This window comes from Lygodium microphyllum, chromosome 4 (genome assembly GCF_053477565.2).
Source record: "Lygodium microphyllum isolate KBCC chromosome 4, Lygodium_microphyllum_v1.1.10, whole genome shotgun sequence".
Taxonomy (NCBI): Eukaryota; Viridiplantae; Streptophyta; class Polypodiopsida; order Schizaeales; family Lygodiaceae; genus Lygodium; species Lygodium microphyllum.
In genome coordinates this window covers 63,179,642-63,202,850 of record NC_141138.1, presented here as the reverse complement: position 1 = coordinate 63,202,850, position 23,209 = coordinate 63,179,642, and the positions used below count along the sequence as shown (strand labels likewise).

The window sequence follows — 23,209 nt, the reverse complement described above, 5'->3', positions numbered from 1 at the left end:
GGACCTCGACTGTGGTTGTTGTATAGAAAACTCCTTGCCCCAATCAGCAAAGCTGTTGAATAGATAACAAGTTCACTCCAAGTTGAGGGACATAGTATTCATTGTCTAACAAAGCCAGATCTGCACCCTTAGTGGGAAAACTGATGCAACCTTGAGTCTCGATCATGACCGGGGAGTTGTTTCCTACATGGACTTGCTTGGCTGCAAGGGCTCGGGTACGGAAGATGTCCTCTATAGGAGTCATGCAATGTGTAGCTCCACTGTCCACAATCCAAATAGGTGTTGATGTGCTCGTGTGTAACGAGTGGGCCTTTGTGGTAACCTCATTGGGAGGCAACTCACAGATGTGGATAAGACTCACATCGGACGTCTCTACGGAGACGATGTGGGCCTCTGCAGACCAGTTAGACAAGCCTTCTAGAGTTAAACATGGATGTGGAGGATAAGATGGTGGTGGTGGTGGTAGTGGAGGTGTCTAATAACGAGGAGGGGGAAGAGGTTGGTAGGTAGAAATAGGTTGTGAGTGTCCAATGAGTACCGACTGATGTGGAGGCACTAAAACATGAATGTTTCCATCAGGTGCTAGTGGAGGTGGAGGCATTGGGATATGTAAGCCTTGTCCAAATAGCGGCTAGGACATAGCATAATGACCAGAGAGTCCACTAGGTAATGCCATGAGGCAAACCCAGGTTGTAATGATCCTGAAAGTGTGTGAGGAAAAGGGGAAACACCACCTGGCTAAGGAAGAGATGAGGTCCTAACAGCTGTGTCTAAGTTTGAAGAATGAAAGGATGTGGTAGTGGAATAAGAGGGTGGGATGGGAGGGAGATTAAATGGATTTGTGAAAACAATGTGGGTTTCTTTTGTCCATTAAATGCATTAAATTGAAATGATGATGACGAAGATGGACCTACTTCATTTTGACCTTTGAAAACAAAATTGTTTGAAGGAAAAGAAGTGAAAGAAGTACTCACAGTTTCTTGTTTCAATTGCTTACCTAGGCTTGAGTTCATAAAGAAATATTTGTTTTCTTGATTACTCACAAGCCAAAAGTTGTTTTGCATTCGTTCTTTATCATGAAAATCATCCATACCAATAGGAGAAGGGGAATCATCATCAATATAATCTGAAATGGTAGACATACCTAGCACTAGAGAGAATAAGTATGAAGACAATGGAGTGTACTCTATGCCAGTTTGCACTTGTGGATGGCTAGTCCTAAGTGGAGATTCCGCCCTTCTTGCATGGTTAGTAGTTCGGTGCACCAAATCTAATGGGTGAAATTTAGACTTATCTTTTATCTGTTGCTGGGCTCTATGCATCAAAATGAGATTGTACTCAGTTGTAGTAATCTTGTAAGGTCGTGGAACTCCATGGTAGTCCAATGTCTGTACAACCATGTCAGGAGCTTGTGAAGTAAGCTGTGACACTCACTACGACTTGTTCCTCGATGGATTTAGCTTGGATGTGAGAAGTGGTGTGGAAGTAGTGTTCAAAGTCATTTTCCCTTTTGTTGCTCTTGCTTCTTGTGTAGAGCTTTCAGATCAAGGCCTAGGTTTCTCTCAGAGAACTCGGCTTTGATACCACGTGAAGAAAATACCCTAACACAAACACAAATAACATGGTACGACAAAGCACAAACTCGGACTCCTATATCTCAAGGATTAGGGCAGGGGTAATGAGTTGGAGAGTGTCGTACTCTAAACCGATCTCAAATCGCAACAAGGCAGCCTCCACATGTCGAACACCGGCAAGGAATGCTAGATTTGATGTAGACGGTAGTGCAGGAGAGAGAAACACTAAAAACGCAGGTGAGGAGAGAGAAATACTAAAAACCCAAGTGAGGAGAGAGAAAGACTAAAAACGTAGGTGAGGAGAGAGAAAACAGTGAACGTAGCTGGTAGGAGAGAAAACAACAACGTAGGCTATAGGAGGGAAAATAGCAAACATAGGCTGTAGGAGAGAGAAAATAACAGTGATAGGTTGAGGAGATGATGGCAACAGCTGGAGGAGAGAGAAAATATTCAGAGCAGCAGCTAGGGCTTGCAAATGTAGTAGTATGCTGATGTGGCAGGCTGTACGAGAGCTGGATGGGTAGACAGCAGCAGTTGCCTGGGCGAAAACGGCAGCAAATTGATGATGGAGGGCTGGAAATAGGTGCCATATGAGTGAAGACTGCAATAGACAGCTTGGACTGTGATGTCCTCTGCGAACGGGGTATGCGTAGCAAGTTGAAAACACTTGAAACCTGCAAAAACGAGATTAGGACTGAATGGAGGACAGCATACCTATTTATAGAAAGTTTGGGCCCTCCCAAGTGGATTTGTGCTTATGGGATAGAAAGACTCTCTAGGAATGCATTTCTTTTTTATATAAACAAGATTTCTTCCTTAATTAAGCATGTTTTGGGGCTGCTTAAGTGAAGCTAATGCATTCTTAGCTCAACAGTAAGGAGACTCTCGTCGAAGAGGAGCCTCTAAATCTGCAATGCAAGAATGATGACTGGTGATGTCTAGAGCAAGAAGGTTGCTGTCAAAAGGTGAGGAGCCTCTGAACGTGCAGATACAGCCTTGAAGAGCGGATGCAAGCTTTTGGGGAGTGACGCGATGGAGGAGGAGGAGTTTGGAGGCCAGGGATTGCAAAATGCAAATCAAGGCAATCTTTGAAGATGACGATTGATGAAGGGAAGTCGCCAAGAGAGGGAGGAAGGTGCTAGGTTTCCCAAAGGCAAGCAACAATGCTTCTGAGTTTGACGCCAACTAGAGGAGAAGGTTGCCAACTATGGAGGAAGCACCAAGATTTTAAATGCAAGGATCCAAGGCTTGGAAATGATGATGCCAATTGATAATGCCTTATGCTAGATGCTGGAGGAAGTGCCGTAGTGCAAAATGCAGACTCTGAGATGACACTTGAGTGATAAGAGTTGTCACCAGGTTGGTGAAAGTGGAAGCTAGGTGAGGGTGAGCACCAAACGCAAGGTGTAGGGCTCAAGGAAGCTATCACCTATTGTGGAGGATGAGTGCAAGCAAAAGAGAAGGGCGACTACTACCAAAACACAGCCTAGATGGTGGTGGAGGCTGGTGCTTGGTAGCAAGAGGAGATGATGGTGGAAGGAGAGAACAGAGAGAGAGTGATCTCATGAAGTGAGTGAGTGTGATGAAGAAGTGTTGAAGAATGAATGGGAGGTGCTGAATATATAGGCACGAATAGTCTTGTATCTCAACCGTTGAAGTCTTTCGAGCGGCACTCCGACTCTCTCGGAAGACATTAGAAAGCTTTTTTGGGGCTGGAATCGGAAACCAAAAATGAGGATAAAGAAGGGAAATAGTATTGAATGATGTGGTTTCTCAACAACCCCTTTTAGGCCCAAAAAGGAGTGCAAAAAGAGGAGTGAGGTGAAGAGAAGAAGATCCGCCCTCTAATCCAAGAATGCCACCTGAAAGGAGACGTGTGAAGATAGTTAGGAGACCGGTTGAGTGGGAAAATCTGAAACACCACCTCAAGTGAGAGGCCACTAGCTTTGCTACACCATGTTGTAAGAAATACAAACGCCTAGCCATAAAGTTATTGCCGAAAATCCGAGGGTCTCAATCCAAGATAGATCCTCTAGATGTTGGGTTTCAGTGGAGGTAAAACTGCTCGAAAGAGAACCAAACCTTGGAAGTAAAAGATGGTGGGTGAAGAACTTCGAGAGTAGTAGGATTCCCCTCTAAAACTTAAGATGAAGAAGCCCCCTCTAAAGATTAAGAAAAGAGAGATGCCCCTTTGAGGGGGAAGGAAAAGGATCCCCTTTTGTACCCCCTCTGGGAGAGATAGGGTGGATCACAGAGATTATGAAATATCCAATGACGAAGGAAGTATCACCAGTCATGCCGAAGAGGATATTTGGGACTCCAAAGGAGCAAAAGTCAAAGAGTGCCCAGAGGTGGCTTCTTAAACTAAGTAGTGAAGGGAGTGAGCCTTGAGTGGAAGCAAGAGCTATGTTGGAGAGAGAGAGAGAGAGAGAGAGAGAGAGAGAGAGAGAGAGTGGAAACTCTAATAATCACAATGTGTAACCGGCCTTCCCTTATTCAAATGTCATTGAAAGAATAGAGAATAAAGTGACAATGATGGGCGCCTACCGCGTGCAATGTGCAAATGTACGGGTACTGTCAGTGTAGTAATATAGGGGGGGCTAGGCATAGGTGCTTTACCCCCAACAGCCTCCCACTTAAAGGCAAATGTGCCCCTAGTGAGGAGAGAACAAGGAAAAAGTGACAAAGTACAAATGTACATAAGTACAACAGGATGAGGAAAGATGTCATCTCATCCAACGCCCATTAACTTTCTAAGGAAGGCAAAATGCTCCGCTGAGAGACTTTTGGTGAGTAGATTTGCAAGATTTTGGTCAGTTGAGATCTTGACAAGCTCAATGGACTTTTTCTCAACAACCTCTCGGATAAAGTGGTAATGTACGTCAATGTGCTTTCTCTTCGCATGGAAGACTAGATTTTTAGCCAATTGAATAGCACTTATAGAATTGGAATGTAGTGTCAGAACCACATTAGTAATACCAAGGTTTGGATGGCCTAACTAGAGAGCCTCCTTACAAGCCTTAGTAGCTGCAACATACTTGGCCTTGGTAGTAGAGAGAGCCGTGGATTATTGCACCCTAGACATCCAAGAAACAACACCTCTAGCAAAGGTGAAGACATAGCCAGAGATGGACTTCCGACTATCTATATGTCCTGTATAATCAGAGTCAGTGTATGCCATGAATTCTGTATCCTGGCTACCATAACATATGCACATAGTTGTTGTACCCTTCAAGTACCTCATGATACCCTTTACGACATCTCAATGCCGTCTACTAGGTGTAGCCATATAGCGTGCCACAACTCCCACTACAAATGCGATGTTAGGATGAGTGGCTATCATGGCATACATCAAACTGCCCATTGTAGATGCATAAGGGATCTTGGCCATCTTGGCTTTCTGTTCCCATCAAAATGTGGACAATCGGCTTGACTAACCTTCACATGAGAAGAAAGAGGATAGCCAATGGGCTTACCATCCTACTTACGAAACCTTTCAAGGACTTTTTGGATATACTTCTGTGATAGATAAAGGAGCCCCTTAGAGCGATTGCACATGATGCACATCCCAAGAATATGCGAGGCTTGTCCCATGTCCTTCATCTCAAAGCTCTTCTTGAGCTGAGTTTTTAAGGCATCCATCTTATCATGAGCTCTCCCAGCAATAAGGATATCATCCACATAGAGTACTAAAATCATAAGGCTACTATCACGAGTCTTCTTCACGTATATACAGATCCATAGCACTATGGCTATATCCTTGTGAATGCATAAAAGCATAAAATTTGTGATGCCATTCCTTAGGTGTCTACTTAAGGCCATAAAGGCTCTTTCTCAACTTGCACACTAGGTGTTCCCTGTCTTATTCCTCAAAGTCCTTAGGTTGCTACATACAAGTCTCATCATGCAAGTCCCCATGTAGAAAAACCGTCTTTATATCCATTTGATAAACTGTCGAGATCTAGTTGAGTAACCAATGTTAGTACCAAGCGTCGGGCCGTCATTTTGACCATAAGAGAAAATACTTTATCGAAGTCAACACCATGTTTCTGCTTGAAACCCTTAGCTACCAATCTGGCCTTATAAGCTGGCATGGGGCATCCAAGGATATTTTTCAACTTGTATACCCACTCGCATAGCAATGCTTTCTTGCCACTAGGCAAAGGAACCAAATCCCACGTATGGTTTGTTTGTAAGGAGTTAAACTCTAATTGCATAGCCCTATCCCATGAGTGATTATTATCTCTGTGCATGGCCTCAACATAAGAGAGGAGGCTCACTTGTATCTGTCACCATAATATAATCCATTGAGGGCGTAGAGCGGTCAAGCTGACAGCAAGCTCTAGTAGAGCATCTCAAAATAGGCTGATTCTGCACAATAGGTGGATCTTGGGCATTAGAGCATCAATTGTTACAGGCTGTCTAGTTGGCTATATAGGAGCAAGAGGATTCTTCTAAAAGATCCCCTGGTGTGCCTCAACTGCCTAGGTTGCTTATGCATCTATTTCTCATGGAAAACTACATCATGGTTGTGGATAACCCGACGAGCTTGCGGACCCAATAGGCAATAGTTCATCTCACTTGCATCCCTATAATCAAAGATGCATTTCACAAACTTAGGATCCATCTTATTGCGCTTGTCCTTATGAACATGGTAGAATGCCTCATAACCAAAGACTCGCAAATGAGCATATGATGGAGGTTTCCTAGTTCAGAGCTCCTCTGCATCTTGGCAATCAATAGTAGTGCAAGGGGACTTGTTAATCAAGTATATGGTAGTAGTAACTATCTTAGCCCAAAAGTGTTACAGTAAACCTGCTTAGCTAAAAAATGCTTACCAGTTTGCAATATCTTCTATCCCTAGACTAAGAGTATTTTGTGTTTTGCGATCATTGTTTACATGGTACACACACCTGTAGTATGGATAAAAAGTCTGGTGCATGAAGCACATGGGTGAACCTTTGGCTCTTGCCCATTGTCCATTCGGATGTATGTGCTCCCATGCCCTGACAGTCACGAGGTGGTATGAAGTACTTTGCCACCTTCATTGATGATTACTCATGCTTTTCCACAATAATGACAAGTAAGACTGGACTTAGGGCCATGAGACTTATTGCGAGATTGTCCATGTGTGCTAGATTGAGACCTTCGAGAGTCTCTACCGTGGCCGTTTCCATCTTGCTGGTCTCTTACAGTCAATGCATGTGGTATGGGAAGCATCTACATTCTTTCTGTTAACCTCTTTGATCAAGAGGGCACTCTCAACATCCTGCAATTTCAGCCCATCCTTTGAGGTGTTAGCACATCGAGACGTACCGAAAGTGTCTCATGACTTAGGTAGAGTGCCAAATAGAAATAAAAGATGCAAAGGATCCTTGAAGTCAATCTCTTGCGAAGCTAGATGGCTGATGATGGAGTGAAACTCATACAAATGTGCAGACGTAGAAGTCCCTTCCTTCATGTGAAGGTCCATCAGAGCTATGGTGGAAGGAGCAAGAGCAAGAGAGAGAGACACACAAGATGTGGGAACTCCAATAGTCACAATGTATGACTAGCCTTCCCTTATTCGAATGTTATTGAAAGAATAAAGAATAAAGAATAAAGTGACAGTGATGGGCGCCCACTGCTTATAGTGTGCAAGTGTACAAGTATTGTCAGTGTAGTAATACACGGGTGGCTAGGCACAGGCCCCTTTACCCCCAACAAGTAGAAGAGGGGGATAGAAGGAGGCTCAAGGTGAGCCAAGGGTGGGGAATAGTTGTGGGTTCTCAATGGAGTGGACAGTGGAGGAGATTGGGGCCGTGGTAACCATTGGACCCAAAAATGGGTGGGGAAAACCTCCGCGTAGTGCAATGGTCTCCAAGAGGACTTATTGCCTCGTGACGGCTTAGAGCCTCCGTTTTCTCGTGAGGACTTAAGGCCGTAGTCACAGGGAATGGGCGGGACAGACCCTTGGGATGCCGTGACATCGTCTCTAAGACGGATCCGTGACAGGACACGTCACTTTTAGATGTGCACCACTTTTTGTTTGTCACAATGTGACAGAGTGGAAGGTGAAATGTCACACTGGACGGATTGCAACCGGCTTGCGAAAGTTTAGAAACATGACGGACCTTTATGATGCAAGATGACACGTGTGATTAAAAAATGAGGGATTCAAAGTTCAGTCGATTCCCTTTGCGCTCTCTCTCTCTCTCTCTCTCTCTCTGTGTCTGTGTCACAGGCTGTAGTGGTAACCTATCCCAAGTATCAATCTCTCTCTCTCTCTCTCTCTCTCTCTCTCTCTCTCTCTCTCTCTCTCTCGTAACCTGTTTTAATCTTTTATATTTCTCATCATCTCAGATTCTCGTGGCATCAACATCCCGAGCAAAGGATAACCACTCTCGTTGAGGTGGTCATCATGACAGAAGAAGTAGGAGAGCTGACACATGGTCTTGGAGGGATGAAGTACATGCTGAGCATCTCAGAAGTGGGGAGAATCTCGCGCATGGACATGTAAATTATGCCCATATCGGCGCACGAGTGGAACAAGCAAAGTTCGAGCTCACTTCCTACACATTAAAGGATATGAGGTGCAATACTGCCCTAACGTGACTCCTGAGAAGAGAAGAGAGCTCACATAGAAGGATGCCGGCTACAAGCCTCGTCTTCTGCGAGAAGAGCACCACATGCACTAGGCGTCAACCCTTCTACATTTGCGACGGCATCAACCTCTTAGGTATCTCGTACACCATCTAGTGCTAATGTTACTTAATCTATTCAAGGTACATCTAGGATAGGAACATTAGGTGGGCAAGCATCGGTTGATCCTCCTAGGTGACAGTGCGCTCTTGATGTTGTTTGGGAGGCACAAAAAAAAGAGGAAGTTGATATTGTTGTTGCATGGTTTTTTTCATAGCAGCTAAGAAATGTGTTTCTTTCAATTTGAAACTTACGAAACGTTTCTTAAAGTATGAAACGTTTTTGAGAGTAAAAAACGTGGTTTTAAAAAAAAAAAGTTGGAATCCAAAACATGGTTTTTTTGACAAAAATTATTGGGCAATGTTAAACATGATGATGATGATGTGTAATGACTCGTGAGGTGAGAGTTGATTATTATACGACTGTAGTCTCATTTAGGAGTTATTTGATATATTATGATTCATTCTCAATTTTGACATTTTGTTGGTTTGTTTTGAACTGAGAATCATGATGTTGCAACTTGACTCAGTCCATATTGTAGATAGGCTATTTACATGTTTATTTCAATTTTCTTGGTATGATATATATGAATCACCTGCAAGTGAGGACCTAAACCAAGCATTGCCCTGAGAGCAAATGGCAAACTCCGTTAGTGTACCATGTGGTCTAGGTGGACAAATTCCAAGAAAGCTTCACGGATGGTATTCAGTTATGTTTTAGGTCTCTGTCCTAATTTCAAGGCATGAGGGTGGGTTGAAACATGAAATCTCCACCCCAAATTTGTCAGTGGAACTCAAATTATATACAAAAGCAATACTTACAATAGTCCTTTTTGGTTTAAGTTTGTTACCTTTTTCCTTGTCAAATCAAAATGATTCAATAGTTTCTACTAGCATCAATGGTTGAGCCTCCATGCTTTACACTTGTTGTTGGTTAGTTGACACTTCCATGCTTTACACGAGTAGATGGTTAGTTAACACTTCTTGAAAGAGGAACTCTTTAATGGACACTATTCCCAAAAGTAGTCCCTAGATAGATGTATCTCTCGATTTGATCCACTATCTCCACGCCATATGTAAATGGAGTATTGATCACTTAATCCACTGGGTGGAGGTGGTAAACACCATAACCTTGGTTTTCCCAAGGTTCACTATGAGGTTGCTCTGTTGGCACAAGACATGTAGTGCATCTAGGTGCAACTACGACCCCTCTTGGGTGTTTGAAATAGGAACAATATCATTTGCATATAGTAGTAGAGGTCTCAATACTCCCCCAAGGCTAAGTCTATCTCCTCCCAATATGTCAATATAGTTTGATATCTCATCAATGTATAGCCCAAAGAGAGTGGGTGAAAGGGGGAAAGCTTGCTTCCATCCAACACCGTTGACAATCTCCTTTCACATCCCTCTTGGAGTTCACACTTGTTGAACAATGCCAGGATTGCACCTCTATAGGGACCCCCAACTCTTGTAGTTAGTGCATGAGCGTTGCTTGTGGCACTTTATCGATTCTTTGTGGAAGTCCATGAAGGAACATTGCCTTACCCCTTCACCTATGCCTATGTAGACTTTCCTACTTGCACAGGAGGAAACTTGGCATTTCTCATAAAATGAATTACATTGAACCTCGCACTTTCCTTGCGAGAGCCTTCGGAGGTTCTCCCTTATCCTTCAGAGAGCCTTGCTAGAATATTCGGTGCTTTCTTTCATCCTCGAGAGAGCATCCTTCATCCTTGACAGGACCTCCCAAAGTAGTCGAAGCTCCCCCACATTGTTTCTAAGGGTGCCATCTTCTGCACTATTCCTAATGAAGTCTAGGGTGGCACTCTGCTTGTCTTGGCATGGGCAGTGCCCACGTACTAAGGAATAATTCAAATAAGGCATTTTTGGGGCTGTAAATGGAAATGAGAGTGGGAATTAATGTAGTGCAAATGCCTTCCATGCCACCTTGTTGTCCTACCCCAAGTATAGTTGGTAAAAACTATGCTCTAACTTGGCCAAGTATACCCTCTTCTTCCTCCGCACTGAGAGAGAGAGAGAGAGAGAGAGAGAGAGAGAGAGAGAGAGACTGCCGTTCTGCTTCGAACCCAGACCTAACCTACCTCGTTAGGGTTGCGCCCTGCCCTATACGTCATTTACGCAGAGTCCGCTCTGCCCTGCCCGTAACATCGAACCCTGCCCTTTCTTACCTGTGAATACCCTCCCGACCTGCCAAGCTTACTGGCGTGCAACCTTCCTTCCTGCATCGCCCTGCTCTGTGTGTGTGTGTGTGTGTGAGAGAGAGAGAGAGAGAGAGAGAGAGAGAGAGAGAGAGAGAGAGAGAGAGAGAGAGAGAGAGAGAGAGAGAGAGAAAGACTCATTGCATGCAGGTATTTCCTGGATCTCGTGGTCGCATGCGTGCACCCCCAAATGCATGGGTGGCGGAGCTATTTTAGATGCCCAAACTCACATGCAGGCACTCCGTTGGTCGCTTTTCCGCGCCATGTGCTCGGATCATCATCCATGGGTCGATATAGCTCGTTATTTCCTTGAGGGCCAGGGGCTTCAACATGGCAATACCCAGATCCGGAGTTCTTGGTGGCATGTTCTTAATTCTGATTCGCGGTTCTCCAGTTCTTATTCGTCGCTGCTTACGCATTTGGTGTGCTCCTGGAAACACGTCCTCCAGAAGGCTCAGTGGCACCCAGCGGAGGATCGCTTAGCTACTAACTCTTTTCAATTGGAGTTGCTGGCAGTCTCGCGCTTACTTGCTTGGGAAGGTAAACAGGACCTCAGACTACAATTCAACCGGATGGCCCGTTTGGGTTTGTCTTCAGTGGCGGATGCCACCCTTGCCAGTCGCAATGTGGTTATATCTTTTCGTACAGCCAGGAGGCTTTTCAGGATCCCTCGTGGATACAGGCCTTTATGGGAATAGCTTTTGAGGGTGCTCCAGAGCAGACAACCCTTTCCTGCCCTTGCTTCGGATCATCCCTGGCAGGATTGGGACCTACAAGGCCGGCTGACTTTAAGCAAAGCTTCTGCTAACCAAGTGTATCATATTCTGATTAAAGATCATCAATGGCTCGTCACCAAAGTGAATGCTTTATGGGGATTACGTAAATCCCGGTCATGGCGGAGGGAAACTGTGATGGCGGGCTGGTTGAACAAGACACCTTTCAAATGTAAAGTTTTTCTTTGGAGAATGATGATTGGTGGTCTTTCGCTTGCTTCGGCTCTCTCCAAGGGACGAATCTCCAATGGCCACTGTTTCTTTTGTACCACTGCTGTGGAATCCGCCCGCCACCGATTTATTTCTTGCCCCATCGCAAAGAAAGTCTGGTTATTTTTGTCGGTTGTTTGGCAAGGAGTGGTTGGTTTCACCCTGCGCCCCTTTGATTGGGTTTTCGGACAGCCCAAATACCCCGCTCCTGCACAGCCACATATGAAGCTTGTGTATCATTTTCTTCGATATTGGGGCTGCTGGCATAACTGGACCATTCGGAATGCTTTTCTTTTTGACTCCGCCTATAATATTCAGCGGCATATTGCGAGGCTTAAGGGCCTCTTGTATTGGCAATTGGATCTTCTCCGGCATTCTGATTTGCTCTCTAGGGAGGACTTACGTCCCTGGCATAGGGCAATTTCCTCTGCATCTTTGCCATGACGTTGTAACTTGTAGTTCTTAGAATCTCTTCACATGATGACTTAGATTGTCGTCATGTATCTTGTAATCAAGTAATCTTGTACTTTTTTCGTAATTAATACAATTACCTTTTACGAAAAAGAGAGAGAGAGAGAGAGAGAGAGAGAGAGAGAGAGAGAGAGAGAGAGAGAGAGAGAGAGAGAGAGAGAGAGAGAGACAGTTGTTGTAAACCCTAAGTCCGACAGTTGTCAGAGAGGTAGTGTCTTGACTTGCGTGCCCACAGATCTGTACACACACACACACACACACACACACACACAGAGGAGGGAAGCATGGCTGGTCTAGATATGGCTTTCATCGACCAAACGGTGGCAGCCCTTGGTCCGGATTCTGATACAGAGGAACCAGAGGATATGGTTCCTTGCACAGAGGAGATGCCTCCTGGTCCTGACTTTCAGCCTGCGGGTAAACATTCCAAGTATACTTCAGAAGAGACAATGGGTCATCAGGAACGTTCTTATGCTCAGGTTGCCTTTGATTCAGTGGATTCTTAGGATATTGACTGGGAGCATTTGCTGGAGTTTGCCAACATTGCTTGGCGATTATGTTCAACATAATCATGAAGCTTTTTTTGACTCTGGATCTGAAGATGTTCTGGAAGCCACGGTGGACTCGAAAAATGTCTTGCGCTTTTTTTCGGTGTTTTATGACCGTACTGTTATACTCTTCTTCACTGGCAGGATCCCAGTGCTTTCCCATATTCGCAAGTGGTTGCACCATTTACTACAAGGGGAGTGTGTTGAGGAGATTTTTGTTGGGCCCCGCGGCTTCTATGAGGTGCTGTTGACATCGGAGAAGCATCGCGCTGATCTCCTGTCTAAATTGCCATTGTTCTTTGATCGCCGTTTGGTCCATGTTGTGCCATGGCGCCCTATGGCAGACTTTCAGCGCCCTGCTTCAACGTGAATGCCCGATGTGGGTTGAAGTGGAAAATTGCCCAGCTGTCTATTGGCCTTTGTTAAAGGATGCCATGGCCGTTGTGGGAACTGTTCTGGTCCCCCCGAGCCTAAGAGCCATGAATCGTAACCGTTTGCGTATGTTATGGGACATTACTAGGAGAAGGCCTGCATGGCTTCGTATTAATTGCTCTGGCATGTATCCTTTGCACTTTCGTTTGAAATGGGGCAACTTTGCACGACATTGCTTTTCGTGTGGAAAATTTGAGCATTTTATGGCCGAATGCCCAGAGAAGCAACCGTCTTCAGATAATGAGCATGTTGTGCTACCTATGGAAGACATGGTGCTTGATGCTCCATCACAGGATGCAACCCAGCCACCTAAAGTTTTGGATAAAGGTAAACAACCTGTTTCGGGTTTGGATTCCCGTGGCAATGATTGGGTAGAGGCACGTCCCAAAAAAGGTAAAAAGTTTGATGCTGGCCTGGGCCTAATGTTTCACAAGATTCCATGCGCACGTATATGCGTAGGAAAGAAATGTTGTCTTCGGAGCACACTGTGCGTACTATGGTTCCTTCTGCTCCCCGTAATCAGTCTACTAGGAAAGTATATATAGACGGTCCAAAGGGCCCACCCGCTAAGCTGGCTTTTGATACTAGAGGGAATGTGATTACACCATGGGATCGTCGTTATGCCGGTTCCATCCCCAAGACAGTGGATATTCCGTCTACCTCTAAAGCTGGCCATCAGAACTCTTTTGCCGTGTTAGCTGATTTTTTGGATGAGGGTGTCCTTGACATTCTAGTAGAAAAGGTTAAATTGAGGCAAGCGGTGCCTCGTTCCTGATTTTCTTTTTGAATACACATGAAGATAGCCACGTGGAATGTGCGTGGCATTTGTTCTCGCCATAAGCAACATGCCATATGGACTGTACTGCATGAGAATCAGTGGGATGTCTTGTGTGCGGTTGAGCACAAGAGTCATGGTGAAGGAGGAAAAGTTGTGGATTGCCATGGGTTTCGCTTGTTTTATGCAAGGACACACGCCGGGCATTATTCTGGTGTTCTTATGATTGTACATGAGAAATATCAGCCTGTTCTTATTAAAAATGATGTACATGGCCGCTTTGTGGTAGTTGAAGTTTTATTTGAAGGAGAGATCTTATGGTTGCTGTGCCTCTATGCTCCGAATGACCCTTTATCCCGCCGGGATCTTTGGAATACTTTGAAGACCTCCTTGTCACTTGGCAGACGGGGTTTTTTGATGGGGGATTTTAATGTGTGTTGATTCTTCACAGTCCACTTCGGGGCATTCAGTGATGGACACTCCGGAAAGTCGGGTGTGGAATGCGTTTGGGCTTTGCTGTACTTAAGCAAGATCTATGGTCTTGGCTACACCCTTCTTCTACAGGGTTTACTTTCCATTCGGCGCAGTATGCAACTACATGGTCGCAGTTGGACCGAATGTACATCATGTAGGATGATGATTTTCTTCCTAAGATGCTGGAAATGACAGTCTTGCAGCAATATGCCTTGTCGGACCATTTCCCTCTCCAGCTTGAGATACTTGCACAACCCATTGCACCTTTTATGCAATTGCTGGATAGACTCCCTTTACGTTTCAACTTGTCTTATTTGAAGCATTCAATCTTTCGAGGCTATATGCAGTAATTGATTGATAGATTTTTATTGGACTTCGCCGCCGCTGAGGGCACTGCTTCCTTTGAACGATTGCTCTCTAATGTGCAGCGGGTTGCTTGGCAGTATGGGATCCGCCATGCCTCTCTTTGTCTGTGGCGTCGACACGTAGCAGAGGACTTACTGGCTTTGGTTCGTTCTCTGCTGGTGGACACTTCAGATGATGACTTTCTGCTGTCACTGGCGATGCGTTTGGCTGATCTTATTAAAGAGTTTCAGTTGAAATCTTATCAGCAGGCCAAATTGCAAACTTTGACTGAGAATTTGCAAGATAGTGCATGCCTCTCTTGCTCGAGAAAATATGGCTAGACTCCAGAATTTAGAAGGTCGAATTGTCATTGACCCTCAGACTATTGTCAATATGCGCAGGAATTATTTTCTAGATCTTCTTGGTTCTTCTCAGTCACCTTCTGACCAGGTTACGCATGCACGTTCAGTCTTCTATGATCTGGTTTAACATCAGGTTCCACTTGATATGCAAACTACTTTGGAGACAGATATTTGTGAGGAGGAGGTTATGGATGTTTTGTTACGCCTGCCTAAGGATAAAAGTCCTGGTTGGGATGGTCTCACCAATGAATTCTTTGAGAGTTTTGCTACCGAACTGGTGAAGCCATTGACGGCTATGTTCCAGCAGGTTTGGGAAACAGGATTCATGCCTTTCTCATGGAAAGAAGGTCTTATCAAACTGCTTCCAAAGATTCCTTTGCCGTCGATGTTGCAACATTGGAGACCAATTTCTTTGATGGGTTCCATGTATAAAATCTTTTCCAAAGTGCTGGCGAATCGGCTCCACAAGCATCTTCCGGCCATTGTGCATCCTCTTCAATATGGTTTCATTAAGGGCCACAACATTCTGCATAATATCTTAAATGTGCAAATGGCTATTGACTATGCAAGGCACTCTAGTTAGGAAGTGGTATTGATTCAATTGGATTTGGAAAAGGCTTTTGACTATTTAGACTGATCTTTCATTGCAGAACTTATGTCTACTATGGGCTTTGGTACTCGGATGTTCCGCTTGATCTACACCATTAGTGTTGCGGCTTCTTCGCGAGTTATGCTAAATGGTGGTCTTACAGATCCCTTTGTCCTTGCACGTTCTGTGAGACAGGGTTGCCCTTTGAGTCCTCTCTTCTTTGCCCTGGCGACTCATCTGGTTCTTTCGATGTTATCTTCCATAGCAGCTTCTACTCAGTTGGCCGGATTGTCTCTTCCTTTTGGTCAGCACTTCATTAGTCAATCTTTGGCTAATAATAGCTTTATGATTTTGCATGTGGACAAGGACAATATTCGCAAGGCATTAGATGTTTGGACGCTCTTTGGTCATGCTTCTGGTCTTCGTATCAATGCTTTCAAATCAGCCATTCTCAGTTGCACGGAGTCCAATTTACAGTCATTGGGTTGGCAGGGACAGGTTGTTCCCCGTGGTTCCATTGTCAGGCATCTTGGGTACCCGATGTTCGGCCAAAACAACTACTACAGTGGATTTCACAGAAACTAGCAGCTAAGTTTCTGTATTGGAAGTCGCAAGCTTGGCCCTTCCATGTTCGCCTCAAAGTGGCTTAGACAATTATGTTGCCAATGCTCACATACTACTTGCCATTGCTGCCTTGGACTCGTACTACTTTGAATGCTCTCACTCGGCCCATTCGTTTCATGTTATGGAAGAAGGATTCATTGCATGCAGGTATTTCGTGGATTTCGTGGTCGCATACATGTACCCCCAAACGCCTGGGTGGTGGGGCTATTTTGGATGCCAATGCTGGCACTTCGTTGGTCTCTTTTTCGTGCCATGTGTGTGGAGCATCACCCGTGGGCCGTTATAGCCCGTTATTTTCTTGAGGACTGCGGGCTTCTGCATGGTAATACACAAATTCGAAGCTCCTGGTGGCATGTTCTTAATGCAGACTCTCGGTTTTCAAGTCCTTCCTCATCCCTGCTTGTTCATTTGGTCAGCTCTTGGCAATTGGTTCTCCAGAAGGCGCGTTGGCATCCAGCGGAGGACCGCTTACATACTAACTCTTTTCAACTGGAATTGTTGGCAGCCTCGAGATTACTTTCATGGGAAGGCAAACATGAGCTCAGACCAAAATTTAACTGCATGGTCCGTTTGGGCTTGACTTCAGTTTGCAGACGCCACCCTTGCCAGTCCTAATGTCTTCATATCGTTTCGTACTGCCAGGAGGCTTTTTAGAATCCTTCGTGGATACTGTGATTTATGGGAACAGCTTTTTTTAGTGCTCCAGAGCAGGCAATCCTTTCCTGCCCTTGCTGTGGATCGTCCTTGGCAGGATTGGGTCCTTGCAGGTTGGTTGAAGTTGGAAAAGGCCTTAGCTAACCAGGTGTACCATCTTCTGATTAAAGATCATCAATGGCTGGTTACTAAAACTAATAGTGCATGGGGGTTGCGGAAATCTTAGTCATGGTGGAAGGCAACTATGATGGAGGGCTGGTTGAACAAGACACCTTTCAAATGCAAGTTCTTTCTTTGGAGGGTAATGATTGGTGGTCTTCCTCTTGCCTCGGCCCTTTCCAAGCGTCCTCTAACGGAAATTGTTTCTTCTGCACCACTATTGTGGAATCGGCCCGTCATCGATTTATTTCTTGCCCTCTCGCAAAGAATATCTGGTTGCTTTTGTCAGCGGTTTGGCGAGCTGTGGTTGGTTTCTCACTAAGCCCTTTCGATTGGGTTTTTGTGCGCCCAAAATACCCCACACCAGCTTAGTTGCATATGAAGATCTTGTTCCACTTTCTTAGATACTGGGGATGTTGGCACAATTGGACCACTCGGAATGCCTTTCTTTTTGATTCGGCCTCTAATGTTCCGGGATACATTGCCAGGCTTAAAGGCCTCTTGCTTTGGCAGATAGATCTCATTCGGCACTCTGACTTGCTCCCTCGGGAAGACTTACTTCCCTGGCATGTGCCAATTTCCTCTGCATCTTTTCCATGACTTGTGTAACTCTTTCCTGGTTTTGTATTGACAGTTTACACACGTTGGCTTAGAGCCGTCGTGTATCTTGTAATCATGTAAACTTGTACCTTTTTTCGTAATTAATACAATTAACTTTTACGGGGAGAGAGAGAGAGAGAGAGAGAGAGAGAGAGAGAGAGAGAGAGATTTATTTCTTACCAGGGGTGATCTAGCTTCCTTTCATTTTGCCATCTTTTCAGCCAGTGTGTGCGCGATACTTGTGACTCTCGTACATTCTTCATAATTAATATGACCCATCGTGTGAGAGAGAGAGAGAGTGTGTGTGTGTGTGTGAGTGTGCGTGTGTGTGTGACTGAAGTTTTGTTGGCAGGTCATTAGGCTCATTTATACAAATTCAGGAGCAGCTGTGCTGGCTCTTTGTGCCAATGCAGTACACAAATTATGGAAATGGCAACGCAATGAACGCAATGTCACAATCAAGGTTCATCTAATGAATTTCTTGAAATGCCTTATGGTTTTCATTTTTACAGATTCTGCAACAAACTTATTCAGGAAGTCAGTTAAATTGACACTAAAAATGCTGTGTGTTAGGCTACTGCTAGTGTGGCACCACAGCTCTGGCAACCTGCAAGTGGAATCATCATGAAAAATGATGTTACTGAAGCAAATTCTGAGGAAGCAGTTGCTTGCATAGCACTATCAAACAATGATTCATATGTTATGTCAGCATCAGGTGGCAAAGTATCTTTGTTCAACATGATGACATTCAAGGTGGTTATAAATTTCATGTGCTACTAGACAAAATTACTGGTTTGAAATAAGGCAAAAATACCAGCCATGTGACTTTTGAGTGGCACGACTATTTTCTTTTCTCTTTTTAGTGCTGAAGCTGAACTGCATTTTCTAGTATGGGCAAATCCTTGATAATGATATCCATGTTTGTAATTATAACTATCAGGTGATGACAACTTTTATGCAGCCGCCTCCGGCGGCGACATTTCTTGCATTTCATCCAGAGGATAATAACATCATTGCTGTTGGTATGGAAGACTCTTCTATTCAGATTTATAATGTTCAATTTGACGAGGTGAACCATTTAGTCTCTTCATCTTATTCTGTCTCTTTAAAATGCCATTTACTTCGTTAATTTGTGAGCTGATGAGGAGAATAAGTTAATTTGTTATCAGTCATTTGTCATTTCTCCAGTTTTGCTGACCTTACTGTCTGTAAATGCCATGTGTTATTCTGGAACGTGTAGGTGAAAAGTACATTAAAAGGGCACCAGACAAGGATTACAGGTTTAGCATTTTCCAATAATTTGAATGTGCTAGTGTCAGCTGGAGCTGATGCACAGGTGAGGGCCTTTATGTCACTTTCACCATCTGTCTTGATTTCTTAGGAGTGGTAATCTTTGGCATTGATTGATTTGTTCATTATTATTATTATTATTTTGGGTAAACATGCAGTTGTGTGTATGGAGCACGGATGGATGGGAGAAGAGGAAAAGCAAATCTGTTCAGTTCCCTACTGGCCATCCTCCAACTGCTACAGGTGATACCTGTCTACAATTCCACCAGGATCAGATCCGGCTTTTGGTTGTCCATGAGAGCCAGTTGGCTATTTACGATGCTTCAAAGATGGAGGGGATCAGACAGGTCAGTGTGTCCTTCTAAAATGCAGTAGGAGTTTTGATGCTTTGACTACTACTGGACTTTGTTTTATCGGTTTAGCCCAGGTAGTACAACAAGCTGAGTTTTACCTGTCAATGCTTGATTTGCAGTGGACACCACATGATTCTATGCCTTCACTAATTGCCAGTGCAACATACTCCTGTGACAGCCAACTTGTTTTTGCTAGCTTCATTGACGGATCAGTGGGAGTCTTTGAAGCTGAGACCTTATGGCCAAGGTGTCGATTGGCATCATCTGTTTATTTGGGGCCAGGGGTTAACAGGTAAGAATTATGACTGCTACCAGTTAATCTATGGCTTCTTCCAGGGCACCCTGACTTTGTGAAATTGTGTTGCATCTTGACAGCTCAAATGTATATCCCTCAGTGGTTGCTGCACATCCATCCGAACCGAATCAATTTTCCCTAGGATTGAGTGATGGTTGTGTGGAGGTGCTAGAGCCTTTGGATTCTGAAGGGAGGTGGGGAGTTGAGCCACCTGCAGAGAACGGACCTGTAAGCAGCACCAACTCCACACCTGTAGTTGCAAATCAAACTTCTGAACAAGCTTCTAGATAACAGCAACAAGACGGCAGCTGAAAGATAGGTAGCACCATTTTTTTCAAACAAGCTTGGCAATGGCCCCCTCTATCTGCGTGCCTACCTTATGAGTTCATTGCATCATCACATGATGATGATCAGGAATGGTTTCGCCAATTGAAATGTCATGGTACTAGGTTGCAGACCAATACTGTCGTACAGGTGGTTCCTTCCATCAACCTTTCAAGTTGTTAAGGAGATGGTAATGAGACAGAATGAGCATGGGAATGCTTTGGGGTCTGCTACCATTCAAATCACTGTAGGGGGTCAGTGACTTTTGTACACAAGTCTAAAAGACTGCACAATAAACTTTTACAGTAGTAGATCAATGTACAACATTTATTGTAGAACTAAAAGCAAAGATCTGTAAAGATTAGCTTTTGAGGAGAGTAATTAGAACTCTTAAATTGTTCCACTTCAAAAATATACAATTAAGTTTGATCTCCAAGGCAAGGATTTCAGATTGGAGAGAGTTCCAGATACATATCCTGGATGATGCCAAAGTTTCCTGACTTATATATTCTGTGGGTGCACATATTTATATTTAGGAATACAGCATGGACCAGCTGTGAAAATGGATCATTGATACCGTCTTTGCCACATATTTTCTTGGAACTCTTCATATTTGGTTTCCTGCAATCCTCTTGTTGGAATTCAGGTTTTCGCCCTTGTGGTGCTCTTCTAAACTGGGAATAAGGTTCTGTGAGACCGGCATGGAGGTCCTTGGAAGCTAAGCTGGGAAGAGGCTGCTCCATGGCATGTAGACAATCGATAGCCTAATGTGGTTTGACGTAATAGAGCATTTTGGGACGGGAAATCTTTGAGATGTACAAGAAGTGAAAGCTCAAGAATCGATGATACAGGTTCTCTTTGGATTTTCCAACACAACCAAATGGTTCTTGGAGTGCTCTGGGAGTGCGTGTAGCCAGTTGCTCGGTTGCTTCTTCTTGGCATCGACAATTGTAATTTGTCAAAGGAAGCGATGATTGGATTCCGTATCAGGCAGCTGCTGCTGCAGGACAATGATTTGCAATCTTAAGAAAGGTGTATTAAGGATTATTAGTAGTGATTATTTTGTGCCCAAAAAGGTTAGGGTGGTGCGATCCCCAACATTGTATTGACCGTCTGGAAGCCTGGAACGTAAAGTAATCATAGTGAGGCATGCTCTTGTGCTTTCCTTCCTCACAAAAAATGTGGGTATCTTACTTGCTAGGCTTCTAAAAGTCCAATAATGTGCTTGGATATGGCACCACCCCATTTGGAAATCTACACGTTATACATAATAAAAGATCATACCAAGGTCTGTCAATTCATGTTAAATACTGTTTTGTCTTATTAATCTATGGGTAAGCTCAATAGATCTTTAATTGTACCCAGTGGGGAAGAACAAAAAAATGGTGTTTATATTGAACAAGACTTAAATATGAGAGAGAGAGAGAGAGAGAGAGAGAGAGAGAGAGAGAGAGTGTGTGTGTGTCATTTTGGCAATTTCTTTTTGAGGTAAATGTGAAATTGTATTAAAAAAGAGAGGGAAAAGTTACAAAAAAGGACTATTTTTCAGGTAGGCTATCCTTGGGCTTATTGCTTTATCTACTGTAGTTAAGAACCATGTACATCATGAACAATATCAGCATGCTGGATTCTCTAATAGTAGTAGTAGGTCTTTGATAATAGTAGTCGTAAAGTGCCCATTTCCTGATAACATTGAGGGCTTGCTCGTAGAGTGCTGAACACCTTCTTCTCGTGGGTGCTCAAAAAGTTGGGTGAAACATAGCTTCTCAAATTTATTACTAGTGATAGGATTGTTCTCTCCATGCACTCCAGATACTCTTCATGAGTTCTGAGCATCCTTTGACTACAGATTTAGTTGTGCTGAAAGCTACTGTGATTGCTTTGTGCCCTTTCCATCTTGGGTATCCTTCTAAAAGAAAATTGTCACACATCTATATGAGGATTAGAATGGCTCAGTCATCTTATTCATCCTGGAAGGCTTTGACAGTCCATTTGGCAGCCATTTTTCCTGCTAATTTCTTCTTTTCCTAGCCAGCCAACGGCATCACTAGATATGGAAAATAGTAAGGGGACTAGTGGGCATCCTTATCTAATGGATCTATAGGTAAGGAAGCAGATAACTCCCCATATACAACAACTTTGGCACTAGCATTTCCAAATACTTGATAAACCTTTTACCTACCCCTATATCTTGTAGTGATTGAAGAATAAAGCACTAGTCAAGTTAGTCACGAGCTTGATCAAAGTCTATTATAAAGAAGAGAAAGTCTTGGTTTTTCTTCAAAGCATATTCAAAACGTTCCCATAAACTATTTATACTATCGAGAATATATCTTCCATTGATGAAACCTTTCTGTTCTTTCTTGAGCTAGCCATCTAGGTAGGGGCTGAGCCGCTTAGCTAGTGTCTTGGCAAATAGTGTGTATGTAGAAGAGAGACAAGTAGTTGGTCTTCAATTTCAGAGGCAATTTTTGTCATCTCTTTTGTGAATTAGTTTGATGAGACCTTGATTGATAACTTTAGGTAAGGCTCCATATTTGACTTATTCCCTCCATACTCATAGCAAAGGTTTGATGAGAAACTCTTGAAATTGTTTATAAAACTCATTGGGGAGGATGATCTAAGCCTAGGATCTTTCCATTTGCTAGAGTGTTTTTATTGTGTCCTCCAATTCAATTTCTAAAATGTTAAACAATCAAGTATCTTGGCAAAGGACAAATGAACTACTTTTGGTTTGACTCTAGCCACTTTGGCTCTAGCAAGCATGACTTCTTGGGATTGTTATTTGAGAGGGGAGAAGATTTCTTTAAAAAAGAGCTTGGAAGTCTCTAAATTCTCTACCTTAGAGATGGTTATAGAACCACCCTTCCTAATCAACATTGGTACTAGTTCCTTATCTTTCTTTTTTTAAATTGTATCGAACATCTTTAATCTAGGCCTATCTATTTTCCTAGCCCATCATGACCTCAAATAGAGCTTGATACTCTCACGTTTCTCCTCTTCTAGACCTCTTAGGCCTTGCTTGACATAAAACAATTTATCATGGAGGTCTAGCTTGCTTGCATTGACTCCTTGCCTCTAATCATCTATCATATTGATATACTTTTATTATATATTTTCATTCATTTTCTTATTTTTCTCTTTCTTTGTTTATTTCAAAAACACTTGGGTAGTCCTAATTGTGGCAGCCTCGGCTTGGGCAGTATGCATAGTGTGCTTAAAGGCAACTTCCCACAAATTCTTGATCTTTCCTCTCACCTTTAGTAGTGCCTTGAATAAAGAGGGATCAATGTGAAACCATCCTACTCTTATAATAGAGGTATTATTGGACAACATAGTCATAACTCGAAAATGATCAAACATTACCAAATCTTTATGCAATTTGCAAGCAACATTGGAGAAAGTTGAGAGAAGACCTATTGAGATGTATGTCCTATCTAGCCTTTGTCTTTCTTGTT

General features: G+C 43.6%; 1 protein-coding gene across 2 annotated transcripts in view; it reads left to right on the top strand.

Annotated features, from left to right (window-relative positions):
- Positions 1-21,041, top strand: part of LOC148037101 (protein TOPLESS-RELATED PROTEIN 2-like) — a 55,432-nt gene extending 34,391 nt beyond the window's left edge. For both annotated transcript variants that reach the window (XM_087676039.1, XM_087676037.1), the window contains exons 20-26: positions 17,842-17,952; positions 18,063-18,242; positions 18,430-18,558; positions 18,730-18,825; positions 18,938-19,126; positions 19,252-19,424; positions 19,508-21,041. In XM_087676039.1, the coding sequence (XP_087532165.1) occupies positions 17,842-17,952; positions 18,063-18,242; positions 18,430-18,558; positions 18,730-18,825; positions 18,938-19,126; positions 19,252-19,424; positions 19,508-19,718 (1,089 nt within the window). In that variant the 3' untranslated portion in view covers positions 19,719-21,041. The remainder of the gene's footprint in view (positions 1-17,841; positions 17,953-18,062; positions 18,243-18,429; positions 18,559-18,729; positions 18,826-18,937; positions 19,127-19,251; positions 19,425-19,507) is intronic.
- The last annotated feature ends 2,168 nt before the right edge of the window (positions 21,042-23,209 follow it).